General features: G+C 42.9%; 2 protein-coding genes across 2 annotated transcripts in view; one reads left to right on the forward strand and one right to left on the reverse strand.

Moving 5' to 3' along the window:
- Positions 1 to 10,889, forward strand: part of sec22a (SEC22 homolog A, vesicle trafficking protein) — an 11,464-nt gene extending 575 nt beyond the window's left edge. Inside the window, exons 2-7 of the mRNA XM_076746516.1 lie at positions 1,409 to 1,619; positions 3,607 to 3,770; positions 4,480 to 4,659; positions 6,630 to 6,748; positions 7,226 to 7,291; positions 7,614 to 10,889. Coding sequence (XP_076602631.1) covers positions 1,438 to 1,619; positions 3,607 to 3,770; positions 4,480 to 4,659; positions 6,630 to 6,748; positions 7,226 to 7,291; positions 7,614 to 7,814 — 912 coding nt within the window. The 5' untranslated portion in view covers positions 1,409 to 1,437 and the 3' untranslated portion in view covers positions 7,815 to 10,889. The remainder of the gene's footprint in view (positions 1 to 1,408; positions 1,620 to 3,606; positions 3,771 to 4,479; positions 4,660 to 6,629; positions 6,749 to 7,225; positions 7,292 to 7,613) is intronic.
- A 636-nt stretch (positions 10,890 to 11,525) lies between these two features.
- adcy5 (adenylate cyclase 5) overlaps positions 11,526 to 23,022 on the reverse strand; it is an 80,326-nt gene continuing 68,829 nt past the window's right edge. The window contains exons 12-21 of the mRNA XM_076746515.1: positions 22,206 to 22,293; positions 20,471 to 20,587; positions 20,175 to 20,333; positions 19,138 to 19,322; positions 18,998 to 19,018; positions 18,625 to 18,757; positions 17,328 to 17,591; positions 16,514 to 16,718; positions 16,061 to 16,185; positions 11,526 to 14,792 (exon numbers count right to left, since the gene is read on the reverse strand). Of these exons, the coding sequence (XP_076602630.1) occupies positions 14,664 to 14,792; positions 16,061 to 16,185; positions 16,514 to 16,718; positions 17,328 to 17,591; positions 18,625 to 18,757; positions 18,998 to 19,018; positions 19,138 to 19,322; positions 20,175 to 20,333; positions 20,471 to 20,587; positions 22,206 to 22,293 (1,426 nt within the window). The 3' untranslated portion in view covers positions 11,526 to 14,663. The remainder of the gene's footprint in view (positions 14,793 to 16,060; positions 16,186 to 16,513; positions 16,719 to 17,327; positions 17,592 to 18,624; positions 18,758 to 18,997; positions 19,019 to 19,137; positions 19,323 to 20,174; positions 20,334 to 20,470; positions 20,588 to 22,205; positions 22,294 to 23,022) is intronic.

The following is a 23,022-nucleotide window of genomic DNA, read 5'->3' on the forward strand; positions in this document are numbered from 1 at the left end:
ACAAGGTGTAAATGCCTGTCTCTTGAGTTTGCCTTGAACCTATGAAATGTTTGCCACGATTGCGGTAAAGCTCGTCACGACAGAAAGCCTCCGAGGCTTCCTCTCAACGCCCCTCCTGTCAGTCTGTGGAGCTGTCCATGGTTCCTGCACGACCGACCCCACAGCACCGACAGGCCCTGTTCATTAGTGGAGCAGCAGAGGCTCTTAAAAAATCTTAAAATCTCATATTTATTGAACTTCAGTACATTAACATTTCATAAACCCTGTTTTACATTTTTGCCTGACTTCACGACTCATTGACTGTTTGCTAACTAAAAGTAGACTCTGTTGTGCAGAAATGAAAATGCCTCTGGAGAAAACAGCAACTGACATAATGCTCTTCCACCGTCAAAGCACTTTCTTTTGAAGTTTCCTGCTTTGTCCTGAAGAATTCCCTCACCTTCCCCTTGTACTGTGCATGTGTTGTACACGATTAGACTTGGCTATGGACGGTTGGATTTGTACTGACAATGCACCAAAGTCACTCATTTCCCAGCCGGGTTTCATTGGGATCTTGAGGAACTGGCTGTTTGGCATAAAACTGATAGAATTGCAAAACGTATAAGGGGGACATGTGGTGAAAAACATATTATGAGCAATATTAGCAAGTCGCAGTGTGAGTAAGAGATGCCAAATGAACTCTTTGGTTTGGTAATGGGGTGTAATGTTGCACATTTATTGCCGAGATGCTCGGATAAACTGTTGAATATTTCATGTTAGTTAATAAGAGAATAAATGTATGACTGCTCAGACCTTTTCGAGGAAGCTGTAAATTAAGGTTAGCAGCTATACAATAATTTACATTTTCCATGCAGCAACATAACTGGCACCTGAGCGCTATCCATTTCAATTCTCAATTTTGTCATAAAACCAGAGATGATGAAAGTGTTTCAGCAACATCTTAGTTTTGCTTTACCATTGTAGGATGACTTCAGTAAACAAGGACTGAAACAAAGTTAGAGACTTTGTTACAAACTCATTGGACTCAATTGCCACCCACGCATTCAGGAGAGGTTGCAACTAAAAATTCTTATCGATTAGTCTATTGATTCCTTTTTTTCAAATAATTAATAAGGCATTATTCTGTAACATGTCAGGAAGTTGTGAAGTCATTTCCTGAGAGCACAAAGGTAACACCTTTGTATGGCTTGTGCTGTCTGACCTATAGTCCAACATCTGAAGTTATTCAATTAATGATGATATAAAAACAGAAAAAAAAGCAAATGTTCCCCATTTTTTGTCAGTAAACGACTCAAATTGAATATATCTTTTATTTAGACATGCGTTTGTTTGACACACACACAGCATTAGGTACTCAGGATGCTGCATTCTCAACAAGCGTTCTTGCCTGTTCTCCGTCTGTTTGCAGGGCTTCAGTGAGATTGCCACAGCTGTAAGATGTCGATGGTGTTGTTTGCCTCTGTGGTTCGGGTTGGGGATGGCCTGCCTCTCTCTGCATCCACCGACTATGAGCAGGACAAAGAGCTTCAGGAAACCAAGAGGCACCTGAAAGGCCTCTCCAAGAAACTCGGCCAGTTCCCCGACCGCTGCACACTTAAGACTGGACCATATAATGTGAAGTAGGTCATAATAAACCAAGAATATCCGGTTATGATACCCTGTTAAATGTGGATAACTGTTAGTATTTCCTAGATAAGAGTATTATCTGTATGACGATGAGTACTCTTACTTAACGTAATTTCAATTCTTGGTGTAAAATATAATTTAGAGATTTAGATCATTTTCTGAATTTCCATCCATTGACACAGAAGGGTGATTATACAGTCTACTACTGACAGTTTTCTGCTCTACTCTTGACCCCTTCTAACACATCTTTGATGGAAAAATGCTTCTTAATTTGAGTGATTTGACAGCTCGGCCTTCACTCAAGGTGTCAGAATGCTTCTAAAAGACCCGGTGATGCTTAGGGAAATGCTTTGAAACGCTCTCAGGCGCTGTTTGTTAAGAGCTAATTAGTCTTATTAAGACAGAGAACATGAGCTCAAAAGAAACTTAGAATTGACCATTAATGAGTCAGCTATACCGCTCTACTGCCAGTCTCCTTTGATAAGAGTCTCTAATCAATGGGAGCCTGAAGCATCTGAGGAAGAGAAGGTCAGAAGACAGTGAAGGTCAGAACGAGGCAGGCAGCGTTTCAAGTCACAGGTTAATCTATTCTGTGATATTATTGGTCCTTTAGAGGCTGTTATCTCTGTTATACGTCTGTATCATGAAGCTGGAGAAGGTTCCTGTTATGATTCTGCATGAAATAACTCAACTGTAAACTGTAACCATAATAGCTGACTCTTTGGACATTCATAGGGATGTAGAATATACCATATTTGATAGGATTTATGGACTCTACAGTAACCTTTATATAGACTACTTTACATTTTATAGTATTAACATATTCATGCTGTAACTCCGTATTTCTGCATCTGCAGTTTTACTGTACCTGAGGACCAACTTTATCTTTTACTCAGCACTGACTTCATGCTTTATATTTACTGATATGGTATCAGTAAAATATTATGGAGACTGTTGGTCTGAGCATCCTGTCAAGAGACTTTGAAGATAATTGGGAACAACCTGTAAAAGGTCTTAAGACACCCATTTTTAAACAGTTCACTATCAAATTCAGAATCCAGTCGAGGATTGTTGAAATCAGCGTTAGAGCTCTGTGCAGTCAGACACCTGCCTGTATCACTTTCAGGTGTCTGACGTCTTCTGATCAGGGCTTGACGGTTGTTCCTCCCTGCAGGTTTAAAACTAAAGGAGACTGTGCCTTTGAAGTTGTGGCTCCTACATATGAAAGTCCTTCTCTTTGGACCCTTGAGGCTCCTGTTTCCTCTCTCTTTTATTGTGAAGCATTTTGTGGTGTTCGCTCTTGGTAGCCACAATATGAATGAACTTTACTAACTTGCTGCAAGTGTGATATTTATAATACACTCCCATCAGTGTTGACAGCATCGACTTGATGGTGTGTACTAACTGTGAAGGTAGATTTTGTGGTTTTCACCAGCTACATACTCATATGCTGGTATCAGATTCTTCAGGTCTCTTCCATCTATACTTATGTTTATGTTGTTTTTTTTTTGTCTAACCACATGATTAGCATCACATCAGTCTGTGCTGTTAGTGGACATTTATGTTCCACCTCAATTTAGATGTTGCTGCGACAACTGGCCTCCCCCCCAATCGTGCTCTGAGCTACACAGATAATGTAGAAGTCTTTGTATCGGCGGAATTTAATTTGTGCTCTGTGTATCAATTAACAATGCAGGGCCCAAAGATAGAGTGTGCGCCGAGGTGCATGTGAATGTGAGAAGGGTCTTGTGTTTAATTAGCTGTGAACGTGTACATTTTAGGCACAAATGTGCTGAAATCATGTTTGTGCTGTGTTTCGAGCAGCAGCCTGCAGAATCAGACCTGCCATTGTGTTTTTTTCCTATAATCTGCACTCTATTTAGCTTGGTGTCCTAATTACAGTTTCCCATGGTGTCTGTCAGGAGAAAACAGTGGGGTGTGTGAAAAGTAGTAATGTTTCTGCGCGTGTGTGTGTTTCAGTTTCACGAGTGCACTGGGTGTTGGATACCTGATGGTGTGCACTGCAAACTATCCCAATGTGCTGGCCTTCTGCTTCCTGGACGAGCTACAGAAGGAGTTTATCGTCACCTATGACACCAAACGGATCAGCAGCGCCGTGCGGCCGTACTCCTTTATTGAATTTGGTGAGCTGGAGTTTTACAGCATGTTTCAGCTATCACGTGGTCAGCCTTATGATGTCAGCTCAGAGTCACAGAGCAGAGGTGTTTCTGATCATCAGATTCCATTCGTTTCCACTGTTGCTTTTTGTAGACTAGAAGATGTTGCGGTTGCTTATTTGCTCATTACACATTACAATTTGAATTGTTCCCTCTTCCTGTCTATGTTGAAAAACTTAAATAGAACGGGGTACATCAATAAAAAGTATTCTGGGAAATGCAGGAAATACAGCTGTGGTAAATGTAATAAAAAAAAAAAAAATTAAAAAACTAATGCAAATATCCCCACTAAACATTATAGTCTGTCCTGAGTAGGGCTGCATGATTTTAACTACTTTTGATTAATCTGTTTAATATTTTCATGATTCATTTAATAATTGTTTAATTTGTCCAACAACTATCTAAAACCCAAAGACATTCAATTTGCTTTAATATGAAAACAGGAAAAATCAGCAAAGGCTTCTATTTAGAAAGAGAAATCCGAGAATGATTGGTATTTAGACTTGATAAATGACTTAAACAATAACTTCCTGTCCGTCAGAGTGTCAAAGACTGAAATGTAGCTTTAACCCTGACAGAATGTGCTGCTCTTCCATACAGATGATGTCTTTGTCTCCCTTGGTTTGCTCCTTGGGTTTTTAACCACCTTGTTGTTGTGCTCTCTGTCATCCATCAGACACCTTCATCCAGAAGACGAAACAACGCTACAACAGCCCTCGTTCCCTGTCCACCAAGATCAACCTGGCTGACATGCAGACAGAGATCAAGCTTCGACCGCCCTACCAGCTCTCCCCGGAGGACCTGCGGGCTATCAATGGGTTCTCGGTGCACTCGCCCTCTAAATACAAGGGCATAGGTAGGACATACACACTCCCCATACATACCCCATCCACCTATCTATTGTTAAAAGACTACCTACTTCATTTGACTTCTGGGGAATGATTAAGCCTTATCTCATTTCATCTTACTCATGACTGGGCGCTGTTAACAGTGGTAGCACTGATTTTTGTAACACCATGACAGAGAGGGGTCAGGGGGTCTTCATAATACTGGATCCTTTACCTCTGCAGTGAAGGACCTTCAGTGGTTGTACCGCTGCACCTGTCAGTTTGACTCTTCCACACGCTTGTTACGATGGTTAAAGGTGCACAGCCGTGCCATAACACATTCTCAGAGTGCATCAGCACCAACCTTTTTGAATGACACTTGAATTATTGGAATTAGTTTATAGATCAGCTACAGTATCACATGAAAGAACTCTATTTCTATTGACCATTATCATGCTGAAAGATACTAGTCTCACTTCAAGCAAACAAAAAAATATGTCATTTTGAATATAAAAAGCTGGTGAAAATCATGTTAATCTGTGCCAAAATGTATTTAAAAAGTACCATTTGCAGCACAAAACAATTGTAGTTGTTTTAATAGTTTCTTTTTAGGGATAATTAAGAGCTCATTTTTGCATTTTACCACTGCTTCTACCCTCTCATTGTTTCCTGCAGTGAACAGTGTATACAGTAAACTTTTGGAAGCGCGACAGCATAAAATCTGGCTGAATATCAGTTTGAAGCAATTTGCTTCTTTTATAAACTCCAGTGGCCAGATGCATAAAACTCACAGATGCATGACTAATACTCTGTGTACGCACAGACACAGAAATGAGCATATGCATTCCTTCAGTCAGATTTCTAAGGCTGTATGACTGGGTCCACATGCACTCCCACTCCCACATTTAGCTGTAAATGAACTTAGAAACACCTCTAAACATTCGTTTGCTTGTCGATACTTGTGCCTGCAAAGAAACAGCGAAGTTTCACCAATTGTGCTGCATCACCAGAGCAGCCGCTGTTGTGCACGGTTGTGGCTGTTTATACTGCAAATTCATCACATGTACCTGCAAACCTTCATTGCACAATAGCTCAATCATCATTATCAAACATCCGAACGATCATCGGTGATTAATCTATGGAGCTCATATACTCTGCAGACTTCATAATTCACAATAAAAAGAAGAGATTGTTACAGAGGGGAAGAACAGGCGTGAATGTAAATAAAAAGAATGATTGAAGTCATTACTCATAAAGAATTTCAATTATGTTTATAAATGCGCCTTTGATTGACATTTCACAGAGCACCGAGTAGACTGCTAAAACAAGCTGTCTCAGCTCAAACCGTGTGTGCGCCTGCTCTGAATAAACACTTCCTCACTGCACATTCTCCTTTTACAAATACCAGTTCATTTGTTTGGCATATGCACGTTTGTGTTCAATTACAAAAAAAAAAAATCTGCAACATAAACCAAAAAAAGAAGCAGAACAGAAAGAGAAGGAGCCTCAAGGATACCGTATGTCTGCTGGTCAGTCAAACAGCTCCACTCTCGCTCCTGAACGCACCGTCACGCCTCAGCTGGCCCGAGCTAAGCGATGCCACCGCGGGTCAGTTGGAGCTGTTGTGTTGGCCGTGACATCCTCTTCAGGGCGGCTCTCCACGCTTTGTTTGCTCTCTGCCGGTCGCCCTTGCCAGTCTCTGTTTTCTTAGGATATAAATCACTTTGTCCTGGGGGATGAAGTATGCTAATCTGATAATAGTGACGCATTACTCCCTTTACTGTGCCAGAATGTTTTGGAAGACAGAAGATTTTAAAAATGCATGCTTGGCTTTTCATTCCTGTTCATCCTTTTATCCTGCGTCTAATCGTTTCCATTGATAATTACATTTCATGAGACGTATGCACTATGTTTTGTCATATGCTTTGGAAAGCAGGTTTTTTTTCTGTCAAGGCAGAATGTGCTGAGTGTGTAGCTCCTCGTCCTTTCTCTCTTGCAGCTCCCACACAGATGTTGGAGCCAGTGACTCTCCCAGGCATCGTGTCCTGTGTGCTCAGCGTCCTCTGTGGAGGCCTGAACCTGCTGCGAGGAGTCCACGCCATAGAGAGCATACTGCAGGTGAGGACGCGACGGACAGACATCCTTGCTCACCTTGGATGTCCTCTGTCACCGTAGTTGCATGTGCACACTTTTCTCATGCAGTGAGGAATTGTTACTGCCACTATGTGTGCGCTCACTTTCAGTTTTACCTCCAAATAAAGTGGTTTAGATAATCTGGCTATTTGTTTCCTGTCCCGTCTGCATTCATATAATCATATTGTGCAATAGTTATCATAAGCAAAATACCAAAATAGGATCCAAATTGTCCCTAAGCTGAACTTTCCTTTCAGAAACGTTTGCAGAATTCATTCAGCTTTGGTGCATCAGAGTCCATTCAGTCCCTTGAAACTGTAAATGTGACATCATGTCCTGATAAACTAGACAAGACTAAATAAAAAACCACCACTGAGTGTTTTGTCATATTGGTTTCATGGTGCTTTGTCTAGACGTGGATGACTAGTACTAAAAAAAAGGCCATTTTCTTCCTGTCTGCAGAATGACGATGAAGACTTTAATTACGTGATTGCCTTCTTCCTCGGCACAGCAGCCTGTCTGTATCAGGTAAGTGATAGTCTGCGGTAAGAGCAGCCCATCACTGGCTGACTGGCCGACTAACAGCCCTGCACTTTACAGCTCAGCAGCTTGTCAGCTAGACTAACATTAGCAAAAGCTCAGTGCCTTTCACCACTCTACCTTCTCTAAAACATTTTCATCAGCTCCTTTTGTGCAGCTCCTGGCATTAAATGGAACACCGCAAATTGGTGGTGGACCGACGAGGGGAACAAAGTTATCAGACAGGATTTCTTACGCACGGAGCAGATGACATTAATGAAATGTCAGTGGCACCCAAGAGCATCATTCACGTTCTTCTCTCTCCTTTCAGTGCTACCTGTTTACCTACTTCTCCGTGTGGAGGAACAGTAAGTCCTTCCTGGCGTTTGCACTCATCTGTCTGTCCAACATGTATCTGTATGAACTGAGGAACATGTGGCAGATCCTCTTCCACGTGGCAGTGGGCGCCTTCATGACCCTTCAGATCAGACTGAGGCAACCGCTGGGAAAAGCGCCAGACTACAATGTCTGAATTAAAGTGCAAACACGGTGGGACCCTCAGTCAGATGTCTCGCATGTGCTCTGGAAACGCAGCGGAGACGGCACCGGCTGGCCTGAGGACAAAGTGGAAACGACCAAAAAAGAAAAGAACAATCCTCCCAGTTCAGAGGAGAAGCCAAAAATCTCACAGCACCCCATTAGTCCTGTTCACTACATCCCAGCACCAGTGGACAGCGACAGATCTCAGCGCAGATGTGGAGGAAACCGCTGCGATCATTTCTGGGACTTATTGGATTGATCGGAGCTGTCTGCTCTCTAGCATTGATGAAGATGTTTACTTTTACTTCCTTTAAATGCAGCCACAGTGCAGGCCAGAGTCCTGCATATGTACAGTTTTTCAAACACGTACCTTTCCTGCACCTGTAAAGCTGCAGTAAGTATCAGAACCAACCTGTTACGTATCACATGCATCCCCACTCAAACCAAACACGTAGGCCATAGCGCTCTGTTTAAAGGCTCCAGCTGTTACTGAGAATGTATCGTACAAATCAAACACCAACATGACACTTTTTAATACCTAAAACACTTTTCTCATTCAAGAAATTAAGCTTAACTTTCACCCACTCACATCCAGTTCATTTAATAATATGATTCGTAATGATAATTGTATTTTGTCCCTGTTAGATGCATTTTTGCACATGTAGCCATGTGTATGTGAGCGGGTACAGGACTCTGGTTTAGGTCTTGGTTTAAAACTATGCAATGCTGTGCTGTGTGTTTGGCCTCCTCTTTCAGTTTTTGGTGTATTCTGTGTTCTGGAGCCAGTAACTCGTAGACATTTGTCAATTCGTAGACATTTTGGTATTTATTTCCCAACTGATTATTCGACCACATGCGGTCGATGAAGATTTATACAGATTTTATTGGTTTAATTTGTTGTTTTATGATATCTCTGTGTTTTTTTACTCAGACTGGCGTCTAGTTGTCACAAAGTAAATCCTGTTCCAGTCGACACAAACAGCCTGTTAGCATTCATACCCGACTTCCTCGCCCACACAGCCTGAAGCATATGCCGGTGTCAAGTGACTATGTTAATAAACGGGTCTGTGTTGGCAGCAGTAAAGATGCGTAGCTGTGTTGTCATGGCCAGAGGCAGCCCACATCATCTGAGCAGCCTCCGGTGTGCTTCTCCTCCCACCGAGCCCCTCGGTTCAGACGCGGCTGCGCCTGCAACTTACGAAGACCAGAAACTCAAGTCTGTCACCCTCTGCCTTTGTAATGGATATTAGCACAGCGTTCACTTTGAACGTAATTACAGTCAGGAGATGCCACGTTCAGCGTTATTAGGCAGGGTGAGATTTGTTCAGGAAACGATGGGAAGAGTTCCTGGCTTCCTGCGCCATCCCAACAAATAATAGCAACCAAATGGAAAAGGGTAGAGAATTGAGTCATGCCTTTTATTGTTCATTGTTCATGAGTGGCTCAACAGTTGTGCCAAGATTGTTATAACATCTTTTTTTTTTTTTTTTTTTAAACCCTTCTCTCACTCGCTGGAAGAAGTTCAAAGTGAAAATGAAAAGGAGTATCGCCACGCAGCTCCACTCCATGTCCATCTGGCATCTGCACTACAGATCCGTCGAGGGACCGCTGCAACACTTCAGCCTAATATGATTCATCAGCGTGCGCTCTGAATGTTCTCTGCTTTCCAGCGGCGGTACCACACCTAACATGACCTAATAGCTCTTTTCACAATGTGGCTCCGATTTGATTGGATCTGAATTGAGCCTCGCTGGCTCAGGTTGTTTGTGTTCACATTCTCCTCTTCCACAGCCGTTACAGTAAATGTGTAGTGTGGGGGTGTTGTGTAAAATGGAAACAGTGAAACTGGAGGCTTTTATATCACTGGTTTATCCAAATATGGAGAACGAGTGTGGTCGATTCCAGGTCAGTAAAACTTGGGAATGAACTGCTGAGAACTTATGTGTGTGGTTTTTTGTCACATTTTAATTTGTTTTATTTAGTGTGCTATCAAACTTTTTATTTTAAAGGCCCCCAGTCATGATAAGAATACAGAAATGTACAAAAAAAAAATACATCTGATGTTAAATTCAGGAAATGAAGATCTGAGAAAATGTGTTGGAACACTGGATTTAAAGCATATTTGAGAGCAGACGTATCTGTATGTTGTATTTTCTGCTGCACATGAAGGCACATTGACTCTCTTATGGTGCTCTGGTCCCCCTCACTCTATTTCAAACATCTCTTCTCTTGTATTAGGACTCATTGTCTCTGAGCTCAGCTCCGGAACACTGAACATTAAACAAATCTGTGACATTACCATTACAATGAGATCCATTCTTCAACAAATATCGAATCCGATCTTTTTATCGTAGCCCCGCTGGGACTTAATGAGGCATTCATTGAGATCTGATGCATGTTGTTGTAATTGTGAAAGAGAAGATTCAAGGTATCCTGTGATGAGAAGGATGTGGGATGCAAATCCTTTATCATTTAAAGAAACGTTGACCTGACCTTGGAGGCTGGAGCCTCCAGCGTGTTGGAAACGAGCTCTGGAGTTTGAGCTGCTAAATGTCGTAAAACTGCTGAGTTTTGTTTAATCACCCCCCTCAAAGTCTTTTTTTTTTTTTCCTCTTTGGAACAACAGATTGCGTCATGAATCAAAGGCAGCTGAAACACTTTTCAGGCAGCACTTTTTTCCCCCCACAAGTAATGGCACAAGAGGTATCATGAATACGATGATTATAATTGATGTTATTTGTGGGTGCCACATTACAAGGAACAGCAATTTCCTCCAGATGTAGATTAATGGAGCAGGCATTTATTTCTTCCTCAGCAGGAAGCGCGTGGATTTTAATGGCAAATGCTTGTGGAAATTTCGGTCTACCTGAAGCACAGTTTCGTCTCGTCATGCTTTAGGTGAACATCGGCGGTTTAATGTTTTTTTGTGGCAAAGCTCACACAGTCAGGGGATCATTGATTGGCTGTGCAAAAAGGTCAATATCATTAAGTCTGAGGATTTTGTTTGCTCCACATGTGCTTGAGCTCCCCTGAGAAAAGCCAAATAAACACCGATGTGGTTACAGTGGCCTTTTATTCCATTGATGACCATTCAGATCCTTAAATTGTCTCTGAAGATGCACAATTTAAAGGGAGCCCAGCGCCGCCACTTAAACGCACATCACGAGTTATTGAATTAACTAATTGCCAAAAGCCTAATTCATTCTTATTCAATGTAATGACCAGCGATTTGACTTCTGTATAAATATAGATATTAAAGCTGTAATGGATGAAGTAACACTCAGGGTGCTAATCAGCAGATTAACATTTTGCTTCCATCTCTTCCATCATATATAAACAGTAATCCTGGTGCAAAGAAACCCATGTAAAAAGCAAGAGATGTAGTGCTGCTGCCATCTGTTGGTGAGCTATAGGAACATGAAAAAAGAGGTGGCATCTGAGCACAGTGCCAGCTCAGACAGCTTTAAAAGCAGTGTCTAAAATGTCTCCGGTATCATTGCAGCATAATGATTTCAGAGAACTGTGCAAAACATGGGGTGTCCACATACTTCTGGCCATGTAGTGTATGTCTGATGTCTCTGCTGTTCTTTCTGCAGAATCTTTAGCTTTGGCACGGTCAGCAGCTTGCACGCAGTAAAGAGGCATTCGTCTGAAACCATCAGTGAGCTGACAGCAGGCAGAAAAGAATCCAGGTGAAATCATGTGGTACCTGTGAAACATCTCAGGAGTTTATTTGACTGTTAAAAAAAGCATAGTGTTTGGCATGAGAACAAGAACAACCCACGGTTTGTCTCTGACGCTGCCTCGCTTTGTCATCTAATCAGAGTCATCGTGAGGATCCTCAGCTGTAAAGATGAAAAGGTGAGCTTGTTCTACTCTTTCAACCAAACAAAGGATCTATTCAGGCACCTCATAGCTGCACCCCTCATCTCTGATCTGTGCCTCCTCCGTAGCCCCCCGTCTCCTCTAATGGCACATTCCTGCTCAACAAGCTGGAGGAAAAGGGGCTCACGTGGGCGTAGAATGGCACTGCATTCGATGAGTCAAGTGGGATGACACTTTAAAGTTTTAGTAGTGGTGTGTGAAGATAATGGTTGCAGCAGTACAGTACATTAACCAATCAGAAACCATGAGAGTAGACCAGTACAAGCTCGATTTCATTCCACAGGCTCGAAGCAAACATTTGGATGAAGTGCTAAGCTTCTTTCCTTCGATATTTTCAGACATCTCATGAAAACACCAAAATCATCAACAAGTGCTGCCCGCATCAAAAAACCCTGATCTGTGTTATTCCTCTGCGCCGTGGAGCTCCAAAAACAATTCAAACACATCAATGAGCCACACTGGCGACATGTTTCAGCATTAACATGGACGCTGCTCTGGAGGCTGGAGTGTGCCACTGGAGGCAAACAACTTTAATTCAAACCAATTAATGAATGGATCCGTTTTAGGAAGGTGTTAAATTAGATTTATATATCCTATTTTGAATTCTGCATTCTAAAAAACCCAAAGTCAAAAAATCTGATCATTGGTCATTTAGAATTTATTCCTGGAATTTGGAACCACACAATAATTAATAATAATTCTATCCGACTACACGTCTGCTTCCTGCTTTCACATTTCACATTCAGCTTCCACATGCTGAAGTCTGCAGGAGCTCTGATTGGCCAGACTCCCGCCAAACACTTTGCAACTGACCAATCAGAGCACTAGCATTTGCTACGTGGGTTTTAATTACGTTTTTAACACTGAGTTATCTTTTGTTTATGACAAGAATTTTTTTTAAAGCATAACTTTAGTTCAAATTCAATGACAGTGGTTAATTTCTAACAAACTATTTAAAATGTATCAACTCATTACTACATATTCTATTTAAGCTCTGCAAAAATGCCTCATTATTGCAGTGGCACAGTCAAGCCTCCATCCACTGAAGTTCATCACTGAGTTACTCGACATCCCGGTGCAGTAAATACTCACTAGCACGATGCACCAAGTGTGTATTAAATACAGAAATAGTCCCGAGAGACGCTCTGTTTCCTCCTGATTGCTACAAACAACAGTGTCAAAGTGTTGAGAGATGGACTGACACATTGTTGATGTTGGTCTCTTCATAAGCTAACAAAATAAAAAAACCCTCGCCTTGTCCTTTAAGCTTCCACCTCTAATGTGCTGCGTTACTCTCAGGTAAAAACTCGACACAGTCCAGACATTTACTGATTACTCTGTGACTCAGCCAAGACAAACAGAACCAGCTGTAATGTTTGGTAATAACATCACTAAAAGATCACTCAAATCTATGAAACCACCGGGTTAAAGACAGTTTGTCTGATGACATGCTGAGTAATGCTGTAATACTGAAGAAAACTGCTTTGATAAGGAAAAAAAAAAACAACAGAAAAACAGCAGATAAAAGGGCACATTCCCACACGGGCTCGTCTGTCCCTGTCCACAGGATGAGCATCATCACCATCGTCAGTGTAGAGTTCATATTAAAGGCCTCGTCGGAGATTATTGGACATTCATTGGGTCGTACCATCGGTGCGGTGCGGTGCAGGGAGGGGTGGACGGCTGAAAGCACTGGAGTGCAAAAAAGACTGATCCATTCCTGTGCTGTAGTCTGTCATTCAAAGAGCGCACTCACTCCGTTTTAACACTTCCTTCTCAACGTGAGATTCAAACACACCAGCGAAGGGAAATCAGCAGAAGTGGCGCCATCTAATCAGCAAACGGCTGGCCTCCTGCAGATCGACAAACACTCAATTCGGGGGAAAAGAGCGAGAGAAATGGCCGCTGGTTCATTCAGCTGCGTCGATCTGCCAGAGCTGACCAGGCAACACCAACGAGGACGTCTGAAATCCTACATGAGAGTGATACAGTATGTACATCTGAATACACGTCGGTGTTTATACATAGCTCTCTAATATATTAATGTACAAAATATAGAATCTTAAAATATCTGATAGGGTTTGGTGTTCTGAAGTCAAAATACAAAATGTCGAAGATTAGAAAAAGCTCTTCATTGACATCCTCTTTGTGATTTGTGTGTGTGTGTGTGTGTGTGTGTGTGTATGCTGTCGATACTGTAGTGTGAGTTTGTGAATTTATACGTCTGATCGCGCTTCCCGGAAACACTGTGGAAACCTTTTCTCTCCGTTCATGCAGAAAACAGTCCAAACTGTCTCTGAGGAGCCTTCTTACCTGTAAGACACTCTTCGATAAGACACAACTTACCGCGACTCCTCCATCCATCTCTGAATTAGTGACGTGATCAGACATTGATAGAAGGACGGATAGTGCTGCCGCGCTGGCTGAGCGTCCACACTTGAGAGATTTGTACCTCTATCACGACAAAATGGACAAAATGTGTTTTACATACAGTACATTAAATCATATACATACACATAAAACTGTCTGTTTTACATGTACATATACACCTCAGCAGGAGAAAGGCAGAGAGAGAGAGAGGGAGGAGGTGACGTAGTTCATGTCCTCCTGCAGGTTCGTCTGAATTGAAGCAAATAAAGTTTCTTCGGGAACATTTTTTCCTTTAAGACCCAGACTCGCACAGCCGCTAATGTCTGTCTTTACGGACTGATTGGACATCTTTGGTCTCAATTGCAGATTCAGGCATAGTGTCCTCCGCAGGCTGAGCTTCAGGGTGAATTTTCTCACCCGTTCCCATCGTGGCCTCAGGTGGTTTAAGAAAGGATCGGCGTGGCGAGAGGGGACGCTCCATCCATCTCAATCCGCCATGAGCTGTCAGAGGTCCATGAGCCTGCTCGCTGTCAGAGGCAGAGTTAAGGCGCCTGCCCCAGTCTGTCCATTTTTAGCTTAGCTGGGGTTAACTGCTAGGTGGTCCACTGGTGAGGAAGTAGGTCATCATCTCTCCTTTGCCCTTGACGGTGACCACACCTCTGTACTCTAGTGAGTAGTTATAGGAGCTCAGTACTTGGTGCAGGTCTGCAGTCACCTGTGGACAGAGAGGGGGAGGAATGTTATTATTCTGTCTTTGTTTCAGTCAGCGGTGATTTTTAGGTCAGCAGGTGTCTAGATGTCTGGGTTGAAATCAGGTTTACATAAAATCATTGCTTCAATGGCATTTAAATGGCGGAATTTCAATCTGCTGCAAGTCATGTGTGCAATTATAGAAAGGCTGTTTGAACAATGGTTATATAACCTTGAGGTCTGTTTTTCTATCGCTTCAAATGTTAGTTAAAAGTCAGACAGATTTCTTTTACTGGTTATATACAAAGAAAGCAGAAAAATGTGAGAAATAAAATCTAAGGCAGCCCATCTACATGCAACGTCTTTTTTATCTTCATTATGTTTGTCCCTTTTGGAGACTTCTGCTGGGTCGAACATTACAGTTACAGTTAGCCTGAAGCTAAATCTGCATTCTCAATGGATTGTGTCCATTAGATTGTAGGTTAAAAAAAGCTACCAAACACAGTGCAAGTTACAAGTAATTCAATATTTTAATAACCTGTTTTTATGAATACTTCCTGTGTCATCCTGCATGTTTTAGAAACATAAATTAGGCGTATAAAGCTGTATAAAAGCCCCTATCAGCTCTTTTGATGAGTATTCTCTGCTCGTCTGTGTCTGAATACTGAATATTCTCCTCAAATAAATGAAATCTCAGTGCTTCCACCCTCGCGCTGCTGCTTTGTATCGTTCATGCTCATTAGGAAGCTGTGGCTCGCGTTTGCTCCGGCGTAAGTGCTTTCTCAGAAGGTGCAGCGGAGACGGGTGAGATGAAATTAAAGGGTTCCATCTGTGTTCAAAGTCGCTTTGAGTTATTAAGCTTTAATGATTTCAAACCTGATAGAGCGAAACCAATATGGCCATTTTTAATTAACAATTTTCATTAACTTGAATGGACAGTTTCTAAATCCAGCCATCAGCCATGTCTGAAAGGCAGTTCTACAGAGCTCATGCACATTAGATCAATTTCTCATTTTTGACCAACACGGCTTGGAGCAAACTCAGAGACGCAAACAAAAACCAACAGCAGCTCTGAGATCTGCAAATACAGTTTGAATGAGCCATTTCAGTCTCACCCTTGATTTCTTCCCGAGTGAATGTATTCTGACAGCTTTTCATGTTTCAGACTTGTTTCAGCTTGGAGGGATAAGACAGATTTATACTGTTCATTCATTGGTTGTTTGGTGTTGTTTGTTGTCGCCACGCTAATGTGACTCTGGGATAACTGTTCAGTGCGGCGTCGCTTCACTTCACCTGGATCCTCTCTGGTACACCTGTGCTGTCCATACGACTCGCCACGTTCACGGTGTTCCCCCAGATGTCATACTGAGGCTTCCTGGCCCCGATCACCCCGGCAACCACAGGACCAATGTTAAGACCTGAGATTGGAAAAACAAATATAAGATGCATGAGACCTAATTACTGCTACACCAGCCAGACTTTGATGAAAAATGGATGCAGAAACAATTTATTCTGCTTTTTTTTTTTTTTTTTTACCAAACTTGATTGACAGAGTGTTATTTATTTATGTCAGGTTCCTTTATGTTTGGATGGAGCTTTCTCTCCCAACACAGATACACTGATTGGGAATGAAATCTTCATTTTCAACATGGCAGCTTAGATCTTATTCTTCTGAGAGGAACGGCTGCCTTCATTTGAGGTCCAGTCCATAACAGTAACTGCCCGTCTTTCCCTCCTGCAGCTCACCTATTTTCATCTTGAAGTTGTTGAAGGAGTGCTCATTGATGTATTTCATTTGGTCCATCAGCCTCATGGCGTAGTCAGCCAGGGCGCGGATGTGCGAGCGTCCGGCCTTGTCGTAGGTGGAGTCATTGAGGCCGGAGGCGGCCATGTAGGTGGATCCAATGGTCTTGATCTTCTCCAGCTGGCGGAACTGGTCCTCACTGATGATCTAAAGGTGGCGGGAAAGGGAAGGTTTACACAGGGTTTGGATTCAGGCTCATTGGATCAAACAAAGTCTAAAATCTCCTGCTGACTTTTTATTTCCTCTGTAGTTTTCTAGTAGAAAAGACACATTTGAATAATCTTTGTTAGTTGTAGTTCTGAAATATTTCTGATATTCATATTGAGTCATTTTGTGTAATGCTGATCATATGGCAGAAAATAGCTGAGCATCAAGCAGCTTAAGAGCCAGGGATCTTTCTCAGGAGTGGAGGAGACCAAAGCAGGGATAAATTACAGTGAATACTGGACTAACATTCATCAGGTGGGAACAAACAGGACTGCACATGAATGCTAGTGTTGCTCCGTGTCTGTTAGTGTTAGATGTGCCTTCATGAAGCATTACACACTTTAAGTCTGTATAATGTTGGTGGGAATGGTGCAACTAACTTAAATTTTTTTCTTTTTACAAGCATTCGTGAGTCAAACCAGTCAAAAACCAACATAATCCTCATTTTACTGGGAAACAGGAGTCTAATAAAGCAGCACTGACATCAGCAGCTCTCACAGTGGAAGCCACAGATTTACAAACATCCAGCTGGACTTGTTCACATCTCACCTCATCAAAGTCAGCAATGATCTCGTTGAGCAGCCGCAGACACTCCACTCCCTCATTGTTGCCCTCCAGCTCCACGTAGAACTCCGAGAAGTTACTGATGGACGCGAACATGACCGCCACGCACTCGCACGACTGGTAGTAGAGCTCGTCGTTACGCCGCTCGCGCTGAAGGAAGTGGGCGGCCACGTCTTTGGGCAGGATGTTGTGGAGCAGACGGCGGTTGTAGGCCTGTAGCTCCTCCATCTCCTCCTTCTCCTCTGTGGCCTGCGTTGGGGTCAATACAGAAATTACACGGGGGGGAAAAGCCAGAGTGAATCTGAACTACCACTGGGTGGTTTGCCATGAAATGCACTGCAGATGTGCACAGTCCCCAGAGGATGATCCTAATTATTGATGGGGTGCCACCAGCAGGTCACTTACCCTTATCCTCTCTGCCTTCGATCCATATATTCACTGTGTTCCAAACACTCAAAGCTAGATACACTGCTTCTACGCTACCTAGCGACTTCTTGGTGAATCGATGATCGTTGCAGCTGCCATCCTCCATGTCAGAGCAAGACGGAAATGTTTCAAAGCCACCTTTGGAGCCTATAGCGAGTGAGTACATGTGATACTCAAGAGAGAGATTTTTAGTGGATTTGTCTTTAAAATTAATCTGCTCACAATTCACAGGCTGTCATTTGTCTTCTTTGATTGGTTGTCAACAGAGCTGACACACAGAGAATGTGAGTGTGGAATGTGGACACATGGAGCAACTTCTGGTTGCGACTGTGACTGTCACTGTCACTGGGCGATAACCTTAATCCCTGAAGTTTTCGTGTATTTGTTAAACTACATGAACTGAAACCGACTCAGGGCTCGGTTGTTGGATTGAGGAAGATGTGGACTGCAGCGGACCTGACCTAAGCTGGTCCGGCCATGCTGTCGAGTGGGCCCATAGCAGAAAGTTAGTCGAGCTTGTCGGGGTTCTGGTGAGGCCTCCACCCTTTTCTTGTTGATTGACAACAAAGGCATTTCTGTCTGGGTGGCCTGTTGGTAGCTACAGACTTACAACAAACACTCCAAGAGAAGGGGAACACCTCAGCTGACTTGACGGAAACATCTTGTAAAGTTCCCCAAAGGAGTCTTGGATCTTTCAACACCACATACATGCAAACTTGTTTCAATCACTTGAGGAGATATTGCATGAATTCCATGGAGACATTCTCTAACCCTGACCCTAAACCAGGTCTTAACCCTCAAATTTAATGATTTACATGTTGCTTTTTATCCCCAATATGAAGTAACTTTCACACACCTGGAGCTTCCAGAGGAAGTCGAGCCTGGCCGTGGACTCCACCTGCTGGGCGTGAAGGTAGAGGGCCAGAACGAAGACGGTGATGACCACCGGGGTCATGATCTTCAGAGGAACCTTGGAGTCCATCACACAGCTGGAGGTCAGCACACACACGTTAGGTTTTCACATGTTTTATGGCGGACGTAACAGAACGTTACACCGTGACACAAAAACAAGCTGCCCTCTAAATCTTGGCTCATTAGCATTAGCATCTGTTGCCAGCAGGTCATTATAGTTACATTTGTGCCACCACAGTGATAATGATGCTGTTAGCTTAATCAGACGACAGAGGTGATGCTTGGGGTCTGGTAATAGAAGCTGTCATCAGTCTCACCTTGTTCCGTTCAAGTGCTCGCTGTGAAGGGAAGAACGGAGAGGAGCTAATCAGCAGTCAGCACATCCGCACACGGTCAAAGATTTACACAACACGGGCGTAACAACACACACACACACAGCAGTCAAGAAGTGACTCACCCAACCTCGATGGCCTTGGCCATCACCAGCAGGTCCTGGTTGTCGAAGAGGCTCACTTTGGGCACCTCCAGGATGAGGAGGTAGAGCAGCTCGATGAAGAGCATGAGGAAGAGTTTACCGATGCTGCTGATCTGCAGGAAGACGGAGCTGGCCAGCAGGCTCAGCAGCACACAGGACGAGAAGTACTGAGGGAGAAAGATGGAGGGAAAGGTACATTTGTTTTTATGTTTGATAGTCAAGCTTTACATTCTGTAACACGCGGTTCAGACTGAACAAGTCTCACCCAGAGGTATTATAAAACAGCCAATAAACCCACCATTTTGACCACTTAACTGTTCTTTACGCATTACTGTGCAAACCAAATGTTAACATTTATACCAGCAATTACCCCCACTTAGCACTTAAAATACACCTTTACACACGCTTCACTGAAACAGATTGAACATTTTTCTTCTTTTCATTGCAGCGATGTTTTGTTCTAAAAGCAATAAAACACTCGAGGTGTTGCTTTACAGTCACCGTGTTGTTTCTTGTCTGACGCTCAGGCAGAAAATATCTTGCCTCATGAATTACACCGCTCGACTGGCAGAATGTGAGGCAAATTGTGGCATGATGACATTCGAGCTGACTGATTACACCACTGGACACAGCAGACAGCCACATCTATGATTGGATAAAACGACGTTTATCAAAATTCTTGTTTTGCTCTGCTGGTACTGGTTTGGAGCAAACCTCCCAGCAGTCTTCGGTGAATGAGGCTGACTGAACATTTGTAGCAGATATATCTGATCAACACAGTTAGTGACAAATCCCTGCAGAAATGCTTCAAATGAATTAGCCTTCAGACAACTTTTTGATTTCCAAGTAAGTAAACCTGTCTCATTTACTCTTATTTGCATTTGTTCGTGGCAGCTCTAACTTTGCTTGTTGTTGACACAAACCACAGAATAAACCTTGTTGTTTTGCATTAACAAGCCCTTGAAGGGATTTTGAATCAGATGCAAATAATACACATGCAGAACAAGGAACAGGTGTACCTCGGGGAAGCTGCAGATGAGGGCGTCTTCTCCACAGCAGCTGTGTTGTGAGTCCAGGCTGTAGTTGAGGAGGCGGGCGTGGCAGATGTTCACACTCTCCAGACTGATGTTAAGCTCCAACTTGATGCAGCTCCGCAGGTCGTGGCTGCTGCAGGTGAACTGGATGGGGTCCGAGGTCAGGGAGGGCACGTCAGAGAAGGAGTGGTTTTTAGAATAAGGATGCAAAATGCTCTGCTTTGACAACTGTGAGCAGAAAAGGATTAGTGTTTGGGGAATTGTGTTCAGTGAGAACTTACAATATTGATGAAAGCAGAAAGAAAGACGATGATGATGGTGAAGATGCCCACCAGGGTGCTGTTCAGTCTGGACTGGACTATCCTTTTAGAAAGGGTCTGCAGATGGACTGGGAAGAGCTGAGAGTATGGGAACAACCAGAGGACAGCGAGGGAGTGAGTAATGGGCACAGAGGGAAAAGATTTGATTTGATGTTATTTTGTTCATTTCCATCTGCAGCCACTAGATACATACGTCTCTAAATACTATAGATCTGCAGGTCAGTGTCTGAGCTACCATGGGTCACTTTATCTAACATCTGATGAGAACACTGACTCCAAAAATCCTCTCTGTAAGTTCAGTAGATGAACATGTGGAAGAGATTTTTTTTTTTTCCCCAAACAGAACCATGAGTCATCAGTGAAAACCATCAACAGCAGCTCCACAGATCTCTCCGCCCCTCATGACCTGTCAGCAGGTGGTGAGAGCAGGAAATAGATGGGAAAAAAAGCCTCCTTTGTGAGTTGTTTTTTCCTTCCTGTTCCTGCCTTCAAGTGTGCTCACTTATGCACCCGCATTTGCACAAAACAGGTTGCACAAATAACAAACGCACACATCCTGAGTTCCACTATCAATCAACCTGGTGAACAGTGAGAGTGTTTGTGTGTGATGTGTATTCCTCCTGTTGTAAGGACATAAATCTGTTTACACAGACGCATTGTGGGAACACGCTTTCCTTACTGGAATCATTAAATGTTGTGTGTGTGTGTGTGTGTGTGTGTGTGTGTGTGTGTGTGTGTTCAGCTCACTAAAGGAGTAAATGATATTTTATGAAATATCTACTCCTTTCATCGTCCCATGAAGGACTGTATTTCAGTGCTGCCGAAATCACATCACAAACAACAGCATGTTTACCTCTGCCTCCAGATCTACAAACATTTTCCTTTTATACCACAATATATATTATCATTCACTCAATCTGCTCTTGTTATGATGCTATACACTAGGTTTTTTTTGTTTGTTTGTTTGTTTGTTTGTTTTACAAATCTAATTCAAAGCATCTTCCATTCATGCCTGATATTAAAAGCATCAAACCCAGTTATGGTCAAATTAGCTTCTGTTGCACACTGGCCCCCAAAAAGGTCATGATCTAGCAAAGATGTTCCACCAAAACAGGAAACACATTCTTAAATCTGTGAGTGAATGGGAGACAGAGCAAATATTCTCTGAGCCTCATGCAAATATTAAGCTAAAGCCCAAACTGGTGTGAACTGAAGAGCTCTGTAATGATCTGTGCTACACACCCCAACGACAGAAGCATGACTTCAGCACAGGCCAACGGAGGGCCGATCATCTTAGCTGATACGACAGGTACCCACCAACAGATGGACAAAAACATGGCAGACTGAGATAAATGAGCTGTGTTCTTTTAGGAGAAAGGCTAATGTGACGTGTATTTTTAAATCACAAACAATCTCCATATAATCTGCAAGCTGCAGCTTCCAGCAGTGACGTCTGGACTTTGTCTTAAGGAACCGAGTTAAAAACTGCTATGAGGTCAAGGGCACATTATGTTAAAACTTCTAGATCATTGACATCATCTGCAATCAAAAGCAAGCACAACCAAACCACAGCCTGATGAAAGATTAACAGATCCGTCTCTGTGATGTCTGATTCACTCAAGAAAAGACCAAAGTCTTGGATCTGCACACGGCGTCCAGTTTATTTGGCAATTCATCACAAGCAGAGACGACTCACCCCAAAACAGCAGTACACAGTTGAGATGAACATGACAGCCATCAGGATGATGAGACAGGTGATGAAGAAGCCCATCATCAGATCGGAGCTGCAGACGACACAGTTAGCATTACATACATACAATGTTTATTTCCGGCTGCATTGGATGGTTGACTGTGATGCAGTCTGGGTCATATTTTTCACATAATACTGTGGACAGCAGTATCTGCTTCTCTTTATCATCCTTGACTTTGTGTCGATGTAAATAATATGGAAGCAGGCATTATGTGTGTGGGCAAGAGAGAAAATAACAACAGCAGGAGGAGACCTGAGTAAACAGAGGAGAGACGGTGTGAATACAGTGGAAATGATGGAGGACGGCAGACTCTACAGGGAGACCGAGGAGGTGAAGAGACGGGGACGGACGGAGAGGGAGGATGGCTGAGAGGTAACAGACAGAAATAAAAGAGGAGAGGGGAGTGGTGTGATGAAAGGATCGAGCAGAAAGGTTAATAAAGAGACAGGCTAAAGAAGATCAATACTGAGAGATGGACAGGGAGAACAGGCTGGGAGCAGGAGAGATAAAGACGGGGAGAGGAGGGTTCGCCTCCAGACAGAATCTGACAGAGCTGTTTGAATCTCGCTGCTGCTCGGCTGCAATTACACTGATTTTGATTTGATATTCTCTTTTAAATCTCATGTATGCAGCTTTTTGTGTTATGAAAATGACTTCTCAAATTCTTTTTTTTTTATATATATATATAATTCTGGTAACAAGGCCAAAGATGGAAGAACTTGCCGTAGATAGTTTCAGGACTAATGCAATGTGCAGGATTGG

This window comes from Chaetodon auriga, chromosome 13, assembly GCF_051107435.1.
Source record: "Chaetodon auriga isolate fChaAug3 chromosome 13, fChaAug3.hap1, whole genome shotgun sequence".
In the NCBI taxonomy this organism is placed as follows: domain Eukaryota; kingdom Metazoa; phylum Chordata; class Actinopteri; order Chaetodontiformes; family Chaetodontidae; genus Chaetodon; species Chaetodon auriga.